Source organism: Canis lupus, chromosome 24 (genome assembly GCF_048164855.1).
Source record: "Canis lupus baileyi chromosome 24, mCanLup2.hap1, whole genome shotgun sequence".
In the NCBI taxonomy this organism is placed as follows: domain Eukaryota; kingdom Metazoa; phylum Chordata; class Mammalia; order Carnivora; family Canidae; genus Canis; species Canis lupus.
Window position 1 is genome coordinate 3,424,445 of NC_132861.1, and position 13,386 is coordinate 3,437,830.

The 13,386-nt window shown below is 40.9% G+C and overlaps 1 protein-coding gene across 5 annotated transcripts in view; it reads left to right on the top strand.

Annotated features, from left to right (window-relative positions):
• Positions 1-13,386, top strand: part of LHFPL6 (LHFPL tetraspan subfamily member 6) — a 237,010-nt gene that overhangs the window by 194,139 nt on the left and 29,485 nt on the right. For all 5 annotated transcript variants that reach the window (XM_072797272.1, XM_072797276.1, XM_072797273.1 and 2 more), the window contains one exon: positions 13,258-13,356. In XM_072797272.1, the coding sequence (XP_072653373.1) occupies positions 13,258-13,356 (99 nt within the window). The remainder of the gene's footprint in view (positions 1-13,257; positions 13,357-13,386) is intronic.

The following is a 13,386-nucleotide window of genomic DNA, read 5'->3' on the forward strand; positions in this document are numbered from 1 at the left end:
ATCCAGCCCTATCCCAGAAATATAGAACCAGAATCTACATTTTTAACAGGCCCCCAGCTAGATTGTGTGCAGGTCAGTCTGAGAAGCCCTGCATTGAGCCATACTACTCTGGAAATGCAGGTCCATGTCTTTGTTCCTCTCCTGCTCTAACACTATGGAACACCTTAGCATCAGTGAAAATTACCATTTTGTTTTTTGTTTCAGAGGTGTAGTTGCAGCACTGAGCACTGTCAGCTCCCTTTCCGCAGTGTTATAGCAAAGACAATGAGCCAAAGCGTAGAAATAGGAGTCAGGAACCCTGAGTTCATGGCCTGGCTCTGCCTCCAGTTATCCACTTGAAGAAGCTCAGATCTCACCATCTGTCTGTGAGTCCCATTCCTTCATCTACCAAGCGGGGACACCGGTTCTGGCTCTACCTATTTCACAGGAAGGCCAAAAGTGTCTTTAAAAGTAACATGCAACAAAAACCAAAATGAAATGGAAGAAAAAAATATTATTAGCCTTGGTAGTAGTATATGAATTCCTCATCTAAATGGCATCATCAAGCTGTGGCAGTTTCATTTGTTCCTACTGAGATTTACATGGCTGATATGACTTTTGGGGGCAAGTGATCATTGCTCATCATTACAGGAAGGTGCCCGCTGGAACCTTCCCTGCTTTCTGTCTAAGAAGATGACCTTCTCTGAGAGCAGAGGACCCGATTTCCTGCAAGGGGAAAGTTATGGAATCACAATTGAGTATAAGCACACATTGGCTTGAGCCAAGCCCTCCAGCCTCTCCCACATGTAGCACAAAGTTGAACACCTGACAATAGAGACCATTTGTTGTCGTCTTACTGTAAGGTACTGTGCCCATCACTTTAATGAACTATCTCATTTAATCTTTGCAACAACTCCAAGAGGTAGAGAGTTTCCCCATTTTACAGAGAAGGGGAACTGAGCCCTAAAGTGGTGGAACTGGAGGTTTTTTTCAGATTGAAATGAGGTTCTATTTTTTTTTTTATTGGAGTTCAATTTGCCAACATATAGCATAACACCCAGTGCTCATCCTGCCAAGTGCCCCCCTCAGTGCCCGTCACCCAGTCACCCCAACCCCCCGCTCACCTGCCTTTCCACTACCCCTTGTTTGTTTCCCAGTTAGGTGTCTCTCATGTTTTGTCACCCTCGCTGATCTTTTCACTCATTTTCTCTCCCTTCCCCTTTATTCCCTTTCAATAATTTTTATATTCCCCAAATAAATGAGACCATATAATGTTGTCCTTCTCCGATTGACTTATTTCACTCAGCATAATACCCTTGGAACTGGAGTTTCTTTACTAGGGTTAGAAAGATGTTGCTTTTAGTCTGATGTAATTTATCAGAAACCTGTCCCATAGAAATGGCAAAATGTCCCCAAAGTTTCTTTGTGTGAAACAACTTTTTTTTCCGACCAGTGATTGCCTAGGACTCTAAAAAGAGTAAAGATGACAAGTCACTCATGGCTGAAATTAGCTTGTGAAGTTTTTGCTCTGAGTGAAGAAGCAGGTATTCTGATGTATGTCTTTTCTTGTCTTCTGACCCATGAACTGGAAAAGGAGAAGAAATAAGAATCAAGGAGCCATTTGGGGAAGCATTTTAAGAAAATCTCAAGTATGCTGTCTTCTGCAGTATGTTTTTGGCAAAGAAAGGGTCTAACTGTCATTTGTAAAAATAGTTTTGATAGTTCAGAAATGATCATATTTCTATTCTATATTTTAGTGTTAAGATAGGATATGCTTTCCTTGGTTAAACTTTTGATGATAAAAGAATCCATTTTTCATCTTGCTGCCTCTTTGAAGAACACAGAGTTCTTTGTGTGCTAGAGCCCACATCCAGGTTTTCCCTCACTGGCGCTGGGGGAAGAGGGATTCTGTAGAACTCTCTAGAGCCCTTGCCTTTGGATATAGACAGTAGAGTCAATCCTGGAGAGATGATGACTTGCTTTCCTTCTTGATCTCCTGCCCTGTTCTTCCTTTTCTGTTTTTTTCTTAAAGGTTTTATTTATTTATTCATGAGAGACACACAGAGAAAGGCAGAGACACAGGCATAGGGAGAAGCAGGCTCCCTGGGAGGAACCTGATGCAGAACTCGATCCCAGGACTCCGGGATCATGACCCAAGCCAAGGGCAGATGCTCAACCACTGAGCCACCCAGGTGCCCCTTGCCTTTTCCATTTTTATATCTGCAGGGGTTGGTACATGTGTGGATACGGGAAGTGAACCCAGAGCCTGGACCGTGAACACTTGGGGATTCAGGAAGCATTAAAGGGTAGAGTTTAGCAATATTGGCTTCCAGCTCAAACAGACCTGGACTTAAGTCCCGGTATCTACTGCTTAATATAGCTTCATGAGCATGAGCCTGCTTCTTTTTTTTTTTTTTTAAGATTTTATTTATTTATTCATAGAGACACAGAGAGAGGGAGGGGCAGAGGAACAGGCAGAGGGAGAAGCAGGCTCCATGCAGGGAGCCCGATGTGGGACTCGATCCAGGGTCCCCAGGATCACACCCCAGGCTGCAGGCGGCGCTAAACCACTGCGCCACCAGGGCTGCCCCGAGCCTGCTTCTTTAACTAATTCTCAGTCTCCTCCTTTGCTATATGAAGGCAATGATATATTTATTTTATTTTATTTATTTATTTTTTAAATATTTCATTTACTTATTCATGAGAGACACACAGAGAGAGGTGGAGACATAGGCAGAGAGAGAAGCAGGCTCCCTGCAAGGAGCCCAATGTGGGACCTGATCCTGGGAGCCCAGGATCACACCCTGAGCCAAAGGCAAATGCTCAACCACTGAGCCACTCAGGTGTCCCGATATTTTATAAGTATTATATAATTATGCTGGGGCTTTTGTAAATACTAAATAAATCATTTTGCTATTTAACATTTAACAAATATCACAAACCAGTGAGTTAGTTGCAAGTAAACATATGGTAGAGTTTTTGGCTTTCCAGGAGATACTTATGAATAACTACAGCAAGGTAGTAAGTCCCAAATAAATGTTATAGAGCGCATCACAGTGGGAGCCCATGAGAGGGGGTAAAACCTATAGCTCAGCTGTTGAGGTGGCCAGAGCAGGCTGCTTGTTGAGGCTTCTGGACCTTAACAGCTGGTATTTTCATGGCAGAGTCTGAGCATAAGGTAAGGAGTGAGACTATCTCAGTCAAAGAGAAGAGATACAACTTCCAGAGATGAGAAAATTCAAGACATATTCAAAGAACTGATATCCCCAGTCAGAAATGCCTTTGGGACTGGTCAGGGCACCTGAGCCACTTTGACTTGGCTCTGTGCCAGTTGCCCAGTTCAGTGCTGACACCTCTTTCAATTATTTGAGACACAAGAGATACGGACTTGCCGGTGAGAAGTCCCCTTTAGTAAAATATGATGTTGATGAAATCCAACACAGCTTAGCTGTGGCTAAGCTCAAGTAGCAGGTGGCGAGTGTGCGACATTGACATGGCCTAATGTCCAAGCACTGGGATTGTGATAGGTGGAAAAGAACCCTGGTCTGGAACCCAGGAACCGTGGGATTGATCTGGGCTCTGTGTCCTCGGACAATCCTCTTTCATCCTCTGTACCTCACAAGAGCTTGCATAAGCCTCCTTCTTATAAAATACTTGAGTGCAGTTGACCATTGAACAACACAGGTTTGAACTGCATAGGTCCATTTATACGTGGACTTTTTCCAATAAATATAGTACTGTACATGCATTTTTTATTCCTTATAATTTTCTTAATGACATTTTTTTTCTCTGGCTTAGACTTATAAGAATACAGTCTATAATACATATACAAAGTATGTATTAATTGACTATTGTGTTATCTGTAAGACTTCCGGTCACCACAAGTCTATTAATAAGTTAAGTTTGAGAGAAATCAAAAGTTATACACAGATTTTCAGCTGCACAGGGTCAGTGCCCCCTGACCCCTGTACTGTTCAGGGGTCAATTGTAGCTTCTTCCTGATGGCCCTTACAAGGTCTGAAGAGTTGTAATACTGGTCCTTGCTCTCATTTCCTCCCCACCAGTGAATTTATTTTGGAAAAGGGCCGTTATCTAGGGGTGAGAATAGACTTGTGTACATAAATTAGCATATGGAGCTGGAAATGTGCCAATGTCATCCGAAGAGAAATCCAGATAACAGGCTACAGGACGAAGCAGCTTGCATGAGAAGAGTAAAGAAAACAATTTCCCTCTGTGCTTGCCACAGAAAAGAAGATAAAGGAACTGGAGGATGGATAAAAGTATCCAAAAAACACAAAAGATGAAATGATGGGAAATGCTGGTGTGACCACAGAAGGGGCAATAAGTGGAAGAAGTCACAGTGTTAAAAAAAAAAAAAAAAAACTGTGGAAAAGAATGGAGCAATAGTCATGGGGAAAAAAAAGTGAGATCACATAAAAACTTTCAAGAGTGCCTGGAAAAAATAAGGCTTTATGAGTCTCCAATGAGGACTCTGTTCTTACCACCTGTGGAGAGTAATTGGCATTGGCTGACTAGAGGTTTGTTTTGCCTTCTTGGCAGGAGCCGAATTGTTATGTTAATATTCCTCTGGCTACGTGTTAAGCACCGACTTTGAATAAAAAGAGTTTTGCAGAAGGGAAAATTGCCAGCATCTAGTTCTTACTTTGACCACTGAGTTCTTTACGAACTTCAGACTTCACACTTGAATTCTAAGAAATAATTAGTATCATGGCAGATGTTTCCAGCATTGTGTGAGAAGGAATGGAGTTTCCAGTAGGCACTCTCCCAAAGGTAGTCCAGGGGCAAAGAGAGTGTATCCACTTGGTGCAGGAGTCCCTTTGGTGATAAAGGTAGATGTCTTTTATAATACAGCCTCGCAGCACAGCTCCCGAGTGCTTGCATCTTTGCATTTATCTGCGCTCTCTGTTCTCCATTAACACTGGCTTCTTCTTAGACATCATTCCACCAACCTGGCTCTTTAACTACTGGAATTGTCTTGAACAGAGTGAGACCAAATCCTAGGGTATTCAGGTTGGAATGGCATCTTGGTCAATAAGTTCTTGAAATGGAATTTTTTTCATTTCTACTCAGGTCATGATCCTGGGGTCCTGGGATCCAGTCCCACATCAGGCACCCCATTGGCAGCCTGCTTCTCCCTCTGCCTGTGTCTCTGCCTCTCTCTGTGTGTGTCTCTCATGAATAAATAAATAAAACCTTAAAAAAAAAAAACAATTTATTGAGTCATTTCTTGGATTATTATTTTCATTATTTTGGGGAAGCAACATCTCTCTAAATTTCTAAGACGTCCTACACGGTGACCTTTTTCATGGTCTGTTGCCCCCGATAGCGGATTTCAACTAGGTGCCAGGTGAAGACTGAAGATTGAGGTACTTTACACCAATTTGTGATTTACTCATGACTCCTTTAAAGTGCAAAGTCCTTAGGATTGCAAAAATAGATTACTTCTTAATTACAAAGGAGCCTGTAGTTGCAAATGATCTCAGACCACCTCCACTATTCCCCTCACCTCATTTACCACCTTCCTCAGGTCGTTGCTTTGCTTCACAGTGTCTTTCCTCACTTCCACTCCTATACGTACAGATTTTCCCAAAATGTGATAATGTGACTATTTTTTTCATGACATCTCTTATGGTAGTGACAAAGGAATGTGGTGAAAATACCACATAATTAAGCTCATGGAGTTTATAAACCATCAGATTTATAAATCTAATAAAGAAAATCCATGTAGATATAAAAGTTTGTGAGCCAGAGATTCTCACTGAGCTGTTTGCTCCTCAGGAGTAAACTAGGGGACTAGAGCTATTAAAACCTATTAGGTTATGAAGATATCATTTGGGCAATCACCTCAAGTTCCAGAATATTCTCTGAGCCCCATTTCAGCAGGCAACAACTAAGATGTTTCTAATTCAGGGATTTTCAGACTGCTCTTCCATGAAATGTTAATTTCTACAACATGGTCTAAGGTTTAACAGGGCTAAAAGTGAAAAATGACAGATTTCTTCCTTTAAAAAGATGTTCTTGGGGGCAGGTCCAAGGTGGCAGCATAGGAAGACCCTGAACTCACTTCCTCCCACCAGTACACCAAATCTACACAGACATATACATCTCCTCAAGAAGAACTGAAGGCTGATTGAACAGCTTCTGCACAACAGATGATAGAAAGACCACATGTAGAAGGGTAGGAGAGACAGAGACACTGCAATTACAGAAACCCCACCTCTGACTCAGTGACCCACAGGGTCCCTGAGGAGTATCACCAAGGGCCCTATGGGCAGACTTCTACGTCAGGGCACAGCAAAAAAATAGTGATTTAAAAGGGCAACCAGACTATAAGTGAAGGGAATCCATTTACTAACCTTACAGCATCCACCAAACAGGAAAGGAACTGCTGGAACTGTCTCCAGAGTTGGAAGACCAGTGAGTACCATTTTTCACATCACCTCCTTCCTTGATCACATGGGCAGAGGCAGGGTCCAACACTCTAGCTGACCTGCTAGTCTGTTAGGCCCTGGGCCCCTGGCTCACATTACCTCCAGCCATTCTATGGAGTGGCCCTGGTGAGGCACACCAGAAGCCCCTACTCCCATATCCAGCCCAGCTTCAGCTGTCCTATCAAGGTGGCCTTGTTACTCTCTCCAGCTCTAGACTTCCTGTCAAGGGAACCCTTCCCTCCTACTCTGGGACCCTTCACCCACTTGCCTGTGCCTGTTCCATCTCCAGCCAGCTTGCCAAAGCCACTAGGCACATATAGTCTACACAGGGAATGTCCCTACACAAGGCCACTCCTTTAAGACTGGGAGAGGTAACTGTTCTGCCTAAGTCGTCGTCATAGAAACAAACACAAAAAGTCAAACAAAATAAGATAAAGGAGTATGTTTCAAACAAAAGAGCGAGATAAAACCCCAGAATCCAACCTTCTTGAAATGGAGATAATTTATCTGATAAAGAGTTCAAAAAGTCATGATCATAAAGACAGTTATTAAACTAGGGAGAAGACTGGAGGAACTCAATGAGGGCTTCAGCAAAAAGTTGAGAAATGTAAGAAGAACCAGTCAGAGCTAAAGAATATAATAACTAAATGAAAAATACACTAGAGGAAATCAATAGTAGATTAGATGATGCAGAAAAACGGGTCAAGACAAATGAGTGGAAATCACTCAACCAGAACAGAAAAAAAAAAGAGTTTTAAAAAAATGAGAAATGTTTAACAGACTCCCTTAAGGCAATATCAAGTATACTAACATTTGCACCATTGGGATCCCAGGACAAGAAAGAGAACGGGTCAAAGAATATATTTGAAGAAATAATGGCTAAGAATTTCCCTAACTTGGGGAAGGAAACAGACATCTAGGTCCAGGAGACAAAAAGAGTCCAAAACAAGATGAATCCAGAGAGATCCACATGAAAGTGTTCAGAATTGAAGGAAAGATAGTTTCCTAGATAAGCAAATGCTAACGAAGTTCATCACCAATTAACCAGTCACGGATAAATTCCTAGAAACACACAAGTTTCACACAAAAGTATGAAGAAAATAGAAAGTCTGAATAGATCTATTATACGTACTAAAATTGAATTAATAATTTAAAAATCCCTAAAAGTACAATATCCCAGGACCGGATATCTTTCAGGTGAATCCACCAAACATTTAAAGTAGAGTTAGTACCTATCTTTCTCTATTATTCCAAAAAAAATTAACAGGAAGGAATGCTTCCAAATTCATTTTATGAACCCAGGATTACCCTGATGCTAAAACCAAACAGAAATGCCACAAAAAGAGAGAAAACTATAGGCTAGTTTTACTGATGAACATAGATGGAAAAACAAATTATTAGGAAACTGCCTTCAAAGATACATTAAAAGGATTATATACCACAATCAAGTGAGATTTATTCTAGGGATGCACAGTGGATTTGCATCTGCAAATCAATCCGTGTGGTACCCCATATGAATGTGATACATCACATTAATAAAACCAAGGATAAAAATCCTATGATCATTTCCATAGATGCAGAAAAAGCATTTGACAAAATTCAACATTCATTTTTTTTGGTAAAAATTCTCAACAAAATGAGTATAGAAGGAACATACCTCAACATGGTAAATGACATATATGATAAAACCACAACTAACATCGTACTCAATGGCAAAAGGCTGAAAGATTTTCCTTCAAGATCAGCAACAAGACAAGGATGCCCACTTTCATTCAATATAGTATTGGAAGTCCTAGACACAGTAACCAGGCAAGAAACGGAAATAAAAGTGATTGAAATTGGAAAGGAAGAAGTAAGCCTGTCTCTACTTTCAGATGACATGATACTGTATACAGACGACCATAAACACTCCACCAAAAGACTATTAAAACTAACAAATGAATTAAGTAAAGTTGCAGGATGCTAACAAACAGAAATATGTTGTATTTCTATATACTAATAGCAGTCTGTCAGAAGGAGAAATTAAGAAAACAATCCCATTTACAACTGCACCAAAAATAATAAAATATCTAGGATTAATTTAGTCAAGGAGGTGAAAGACCGATACTCTGAAAACTATGACACTGATGAAAGAAATTGAAGATGGCACAAGTGGAAAGATATACTGTGCCTATGGATTGGAAGAATTAATATTGCTAAATATCCATACTACACAAAGCAATCTACTCGTTCATTGCAATTCCCATCAGAATACCAGTGGCATTTTTCACAGAACTAGAACAAAGTATCCTAAAATATTTATGGAATCACAAAAGACCCCAAATAGCCAAGGCAATCTTGAGAAGGAAGAACAAAGCTGGAGGTATCACACGTGCTGATTTCAAACTATACTATAAAACTATAGCAATCAAAACAGTATGGTACTGGCATGAAAATAGACACATAGCTCAATAGAATAGAATACAGAGGCCAGAAATAAGTCCATGCGTAAATGGTCAATTGATCTATGACAAAGGTGGCAAAAATATACAATAGGGAAAAGACAGTCTCTTTAATAAATGGTGCTGGGGAAACTGAACAGCTACATGTAAAAGAATGAAGAATTTGGGAAATCAGGAAATGCAGGGGCAGGAAGAAGCTACAGCTGATGATTTGCGCCTAGTGGGTGAGGAGGCTGCCTGGAAGTTACTCCCCAAATCTTAGGTCTACTGTCTGTGAAAAGGCATGCCCCGGTGGCAGCTGCCAACAGGGAATTGGTTTATTTCTCTCTTTTACCTTCTAAACTCCACACAAAAACTTCTCATTGACAGGACATGAACCAGAATTTCTGCCAGCAGAAGAGATTTGAAATGTAGTTTCCTGATCTCTAGCCCCACCTAGACAGTATCTAAAAGTAGTGATTATTTTGATTACCGAGCAGTATCCGGCTGAGGGTGTAAGAATCTGTCCAGCCCAGCACCCTCTTGATGGTCTACAATAACCTTCTCCAATGGCACTGTCTGCAACGGTGAAAACGGTCTCTGCCGGGTCCGGTATGGTAGCCCAAAGCACCCTGTGGCTGTCAGGCACTTGAAATGTGGCCAGAGCAATTGAAGAAATGAATCTTTAGCCTAATTTTAGTAAACTTAAGTTTGCTGCAGGGAGCCCATGGCTCCTGCTTTGGGCAGTGCAGATCTAAACTCTCTTTGGTCCTGTGCCTCCTCTCCCATTCCTTTAAATGGAGACACTGCCTGATCTGCCCCGAAGTGTCCTGAACTTGCCAGTTGAATGTTTGTTGTATTTATGGTATGTTGAAGGCGCTTGTTAAAATGACTGTGTGATGGATTTGGGGAGGAGGATTTTTACTGAGTTTACAGAATTGATCATCTGACTGCTTTTTGGCCAGCTGACTAATAAACATCGCTGTATATTTCCCTGAATGTAGTCTAAGACTTACTTTCTCCAAAGAGTACAACAGCAGAAAGGTAGTGAGAGGCCACCGGTATTTATCTGTGGAACCTAAAATTGCAACAGCCAATTAGACTGATCAGTTTGCAACATATATTCTTCTCCTGGAAATGTTTCTCAGACCTTTATAATCTGCAGTACTCTAGCAAACATTAGCAGAGGACAAAACAAAGGCTGTAAAAATGTTAATACAAAAATCCAGATAAGCTAGTTGCCCTCCCCTAACACTTTTTTTTTTTTTAATGTGAGCTATGTCTATGGTACTTTTAAAAAATAATCACACACTTAACAAAATTTCTTATGTATAAAATTGTTCTTAATTTCTATGCTTGAATCTACATTTCATTGTCACAAAAAAACCCAACATTCTACAAAAGAATCCTGACTGCCAAGCATTCTACAGCTTAGAAAACCACAGATTGGGCACCTGGGTGGCTCAGTGGTTAGCATCTGCCTTCGGCTCAGGGCATGATCCTGTGGTCCTGGGATCGAGTCTCACAGCAGGCTCCCTTCTCTCTCTGCTTCTGTCTCTGCCTCTCTCTGTGTCTCTCATGAATAAATAAATAAAATCTTAAAAAAAAAAAAGGAAGAAAGAACCACAGATCAACTTGCTCCATATATAAGCTCCTTTCTGTTTAGTTTCCCAAAGTGCCTGGCATCATACGGGACCAAACAGCCACTTTGGTGAATATGTGACACATTTTTCTGCCATCTGAAAAGGATATTAGCGAACAAGACTATTTATCATTTGGTTACTTGTCAGAAAAAGAGAAAACTGATGGTCTGTTTTTTCTAAAGATTTTATTTATTTACATGAGAGAGGGAGAGACTGCATGCGTGAGTGTGGGGAGGAGTAAAGGGAGAGGGAGAGACAGAGTGCAGAGCCTGATGTGGGGCTTGATGACACCATCCTGAGATCACGGTCTTAGCCAAAACCAAAAGTTGATGCTTCACCAACCAAGCCACCCAGGCTCCCCAAGAAAACTGATGGTTTACATGTTACTATTTTTCATTTTTTCTTACATCTGAATTTTTTTCTATCTTTCCGCATTTGTCATCATTAAAAAACTGCTCACAAGTTCTCAAAAAGTGGTGTTATTTATTAATTTAAGAGCTGAGTATTATGAAAATGAGACCACATTATTTATTAAACCTTCATGGAATTCACTTTACATAAACTTTGGCTCCTCATCATCTTTTTACATGATGGTGGATAATACTGGCATTGTCAAAGTTGTCTTCAGAGTGCTGCAAGTTTTGTCCTAAGGGGAAGAACTTCAGGAAACCAGTCACTGGGGGACATTTGTTTAGTCAGCAAAACCTTATATTGTTGCTTTCTGGGTTACTCTTCAGCCTCGACACAATTCATATTTATGCAATTGCATAGGAGGCTTCCTGGAATTCATAATTTGCACGTTCAGTGGTTCTTTGTAGGTACTCCCTCAGATCACAGCCCCTCTGCATTAAATGGTGGTTTTACCATTGACCAAGGGACAGACTGGAAGGTGAGACATTTGTGTCAGTTCACAGGGGATTTTTCTCCACACCATAGAGTTTGGAGATGGTTTGGAAAGCAGTTCCTCCTTAGGTGCCTATAAAGAAAGAGACTACTGGGGCACCTGGGTGGTTCAGTGGTTGAGATATGTCTTTGGCTCAGGTTGTGATCCCACATCAGGCTCACATAAATTTATAAATAAATAAATAAATAAATAAATAAATAAATAATAAATAAATAAATAAATAAATAAATAAATAAATAATTTTTAAAAGGTTTTATTTATTTATTCATGAGAGATCCCCCCCCAACACACACACATACACACACACACAGAGGCAGAGGGAGAAGCAGGCTCCATGTAGGGAGCCCGATGTGGGACTCGATCCCGAGTCTCCAGGATCACGCCCTGGGTTGAAGGTAGTGCTAAACCGATGAGCAACCCAGGCTGCCCTTTTTTTTTTTTTTTTTTTTTTTAAAGAAAAGAAACAGACTACTTACATGTATGGGCTATATGCTTGAGTCATCTGCCAGGGGAAGGGGCAGAAGCAAAAGGGAATGGACAGGGACTTAATACAGAGATATTGGAAATCTCTTCTAGAGGCACTTGCCCCCTGTCATTCTTCCTCTCTGTTACCACGTTAGTGGATGTTTTTCATTTCAGGGGCTTTCTCATCATCCAGCACCATACAATGCACATCCTCTCAGACAGGGCTGGTGTTCTTATCAGATATGTGTGCAGTGGTCCTGCTGACTCCCCACACTTGTGGGACTTACAGATGATGACAGTACTGGCTCACTGATATGACAAGATGTTACTTTCTGATTAGCCCTTAGATTCTGGTGTTGAGTGCGTAAGCCTCATTCAGCTTCTTATCAACTGGTATTAGGCTTTGATACGAAACTGAAGATGGGCTAATCAAAAGCTGTCAGCCCACAGTGTGCTGCCTTGATAACTTCATTTATTTTTTTAAGATTTTTTTTTATTTATTCATGAGATACACACAGAGAGAGAGAGAGAGAGAGAGAGGCAGAGTCACAGGCAGAAGGAGAAGCAGGCTCCATGCAGGGAACCCAACGTGGGACTCGATCCTGGGTCTCCAGGATCAGGCCCTGGGCCAAAGGTGGCACTAAACTGCCGAGCCACCAGGCTGCCCAATAACTTCATTTATATTAAAGTAACACCGCCACCTTCTTCATTTCAATCATCAAAACTTTTGGTCTGAAAAAAAAAAAAAAAAAAAAAAACTTTTGGTCTGAGCTGCAAGGAGGACTTCAATTATATAAGTGTCTGTCTTCCAGAGGATTTCTGAGATGAATGAACCTTCTCTTTTCAACAGAGTATAATAGCAGGTGGTACAGTTAATAGATCTAATAGCCAAAGTGGTTCATGAAAATCTTTATGTTTTCTCTGCCCCTGGTAAAATGGAATGATACTGAAACATTCTATTTTGATTCTTAAATTGGAAAGAAAAAAATCTAATGCATGATGAAGCATAACCCATTAGGCACTTTTGCTTGCTCTTGATTTACTTGTTAATACGGATTGATGGTAGAATTGGTCGGATTTTTACAAAAGTGGTTTAAAAAGCTTCAGAATCATATTTCCTAAACAGGATTTGCAAGGCTTTTAGTACTTTAAAAGGCAGAGTTGGAACCAAACTGAGCTGTCAGTTTTTTGTTTTTTCTTTTCTTTCAGGCAGATTTGAAATTGTTCATGGAATCAGACTGACCTTGGATTGCTCACATGAGCCCTGGCCGGTGCCTTCTAAAAAACAAGCACCATGCTCTTTTGTTATATTGCTAATATCGATCCCTCCTCCTCCCTGCTGCTTGCTTTCTCTAGAGATGCAGAAGAATACCTCTTGGCTTATCTCTTCGCAGGCCTGCTGATCGGCGCTGGCTGTGCCCTCTACCCCTTGGGCTGGGACAGTGAGGAGGTCCGGCAGACTTGTGGCTACGTCTCTGGCCAGTTTGACCTGGGTAAGTTTTTTTCATTGATGGTACTTCTTT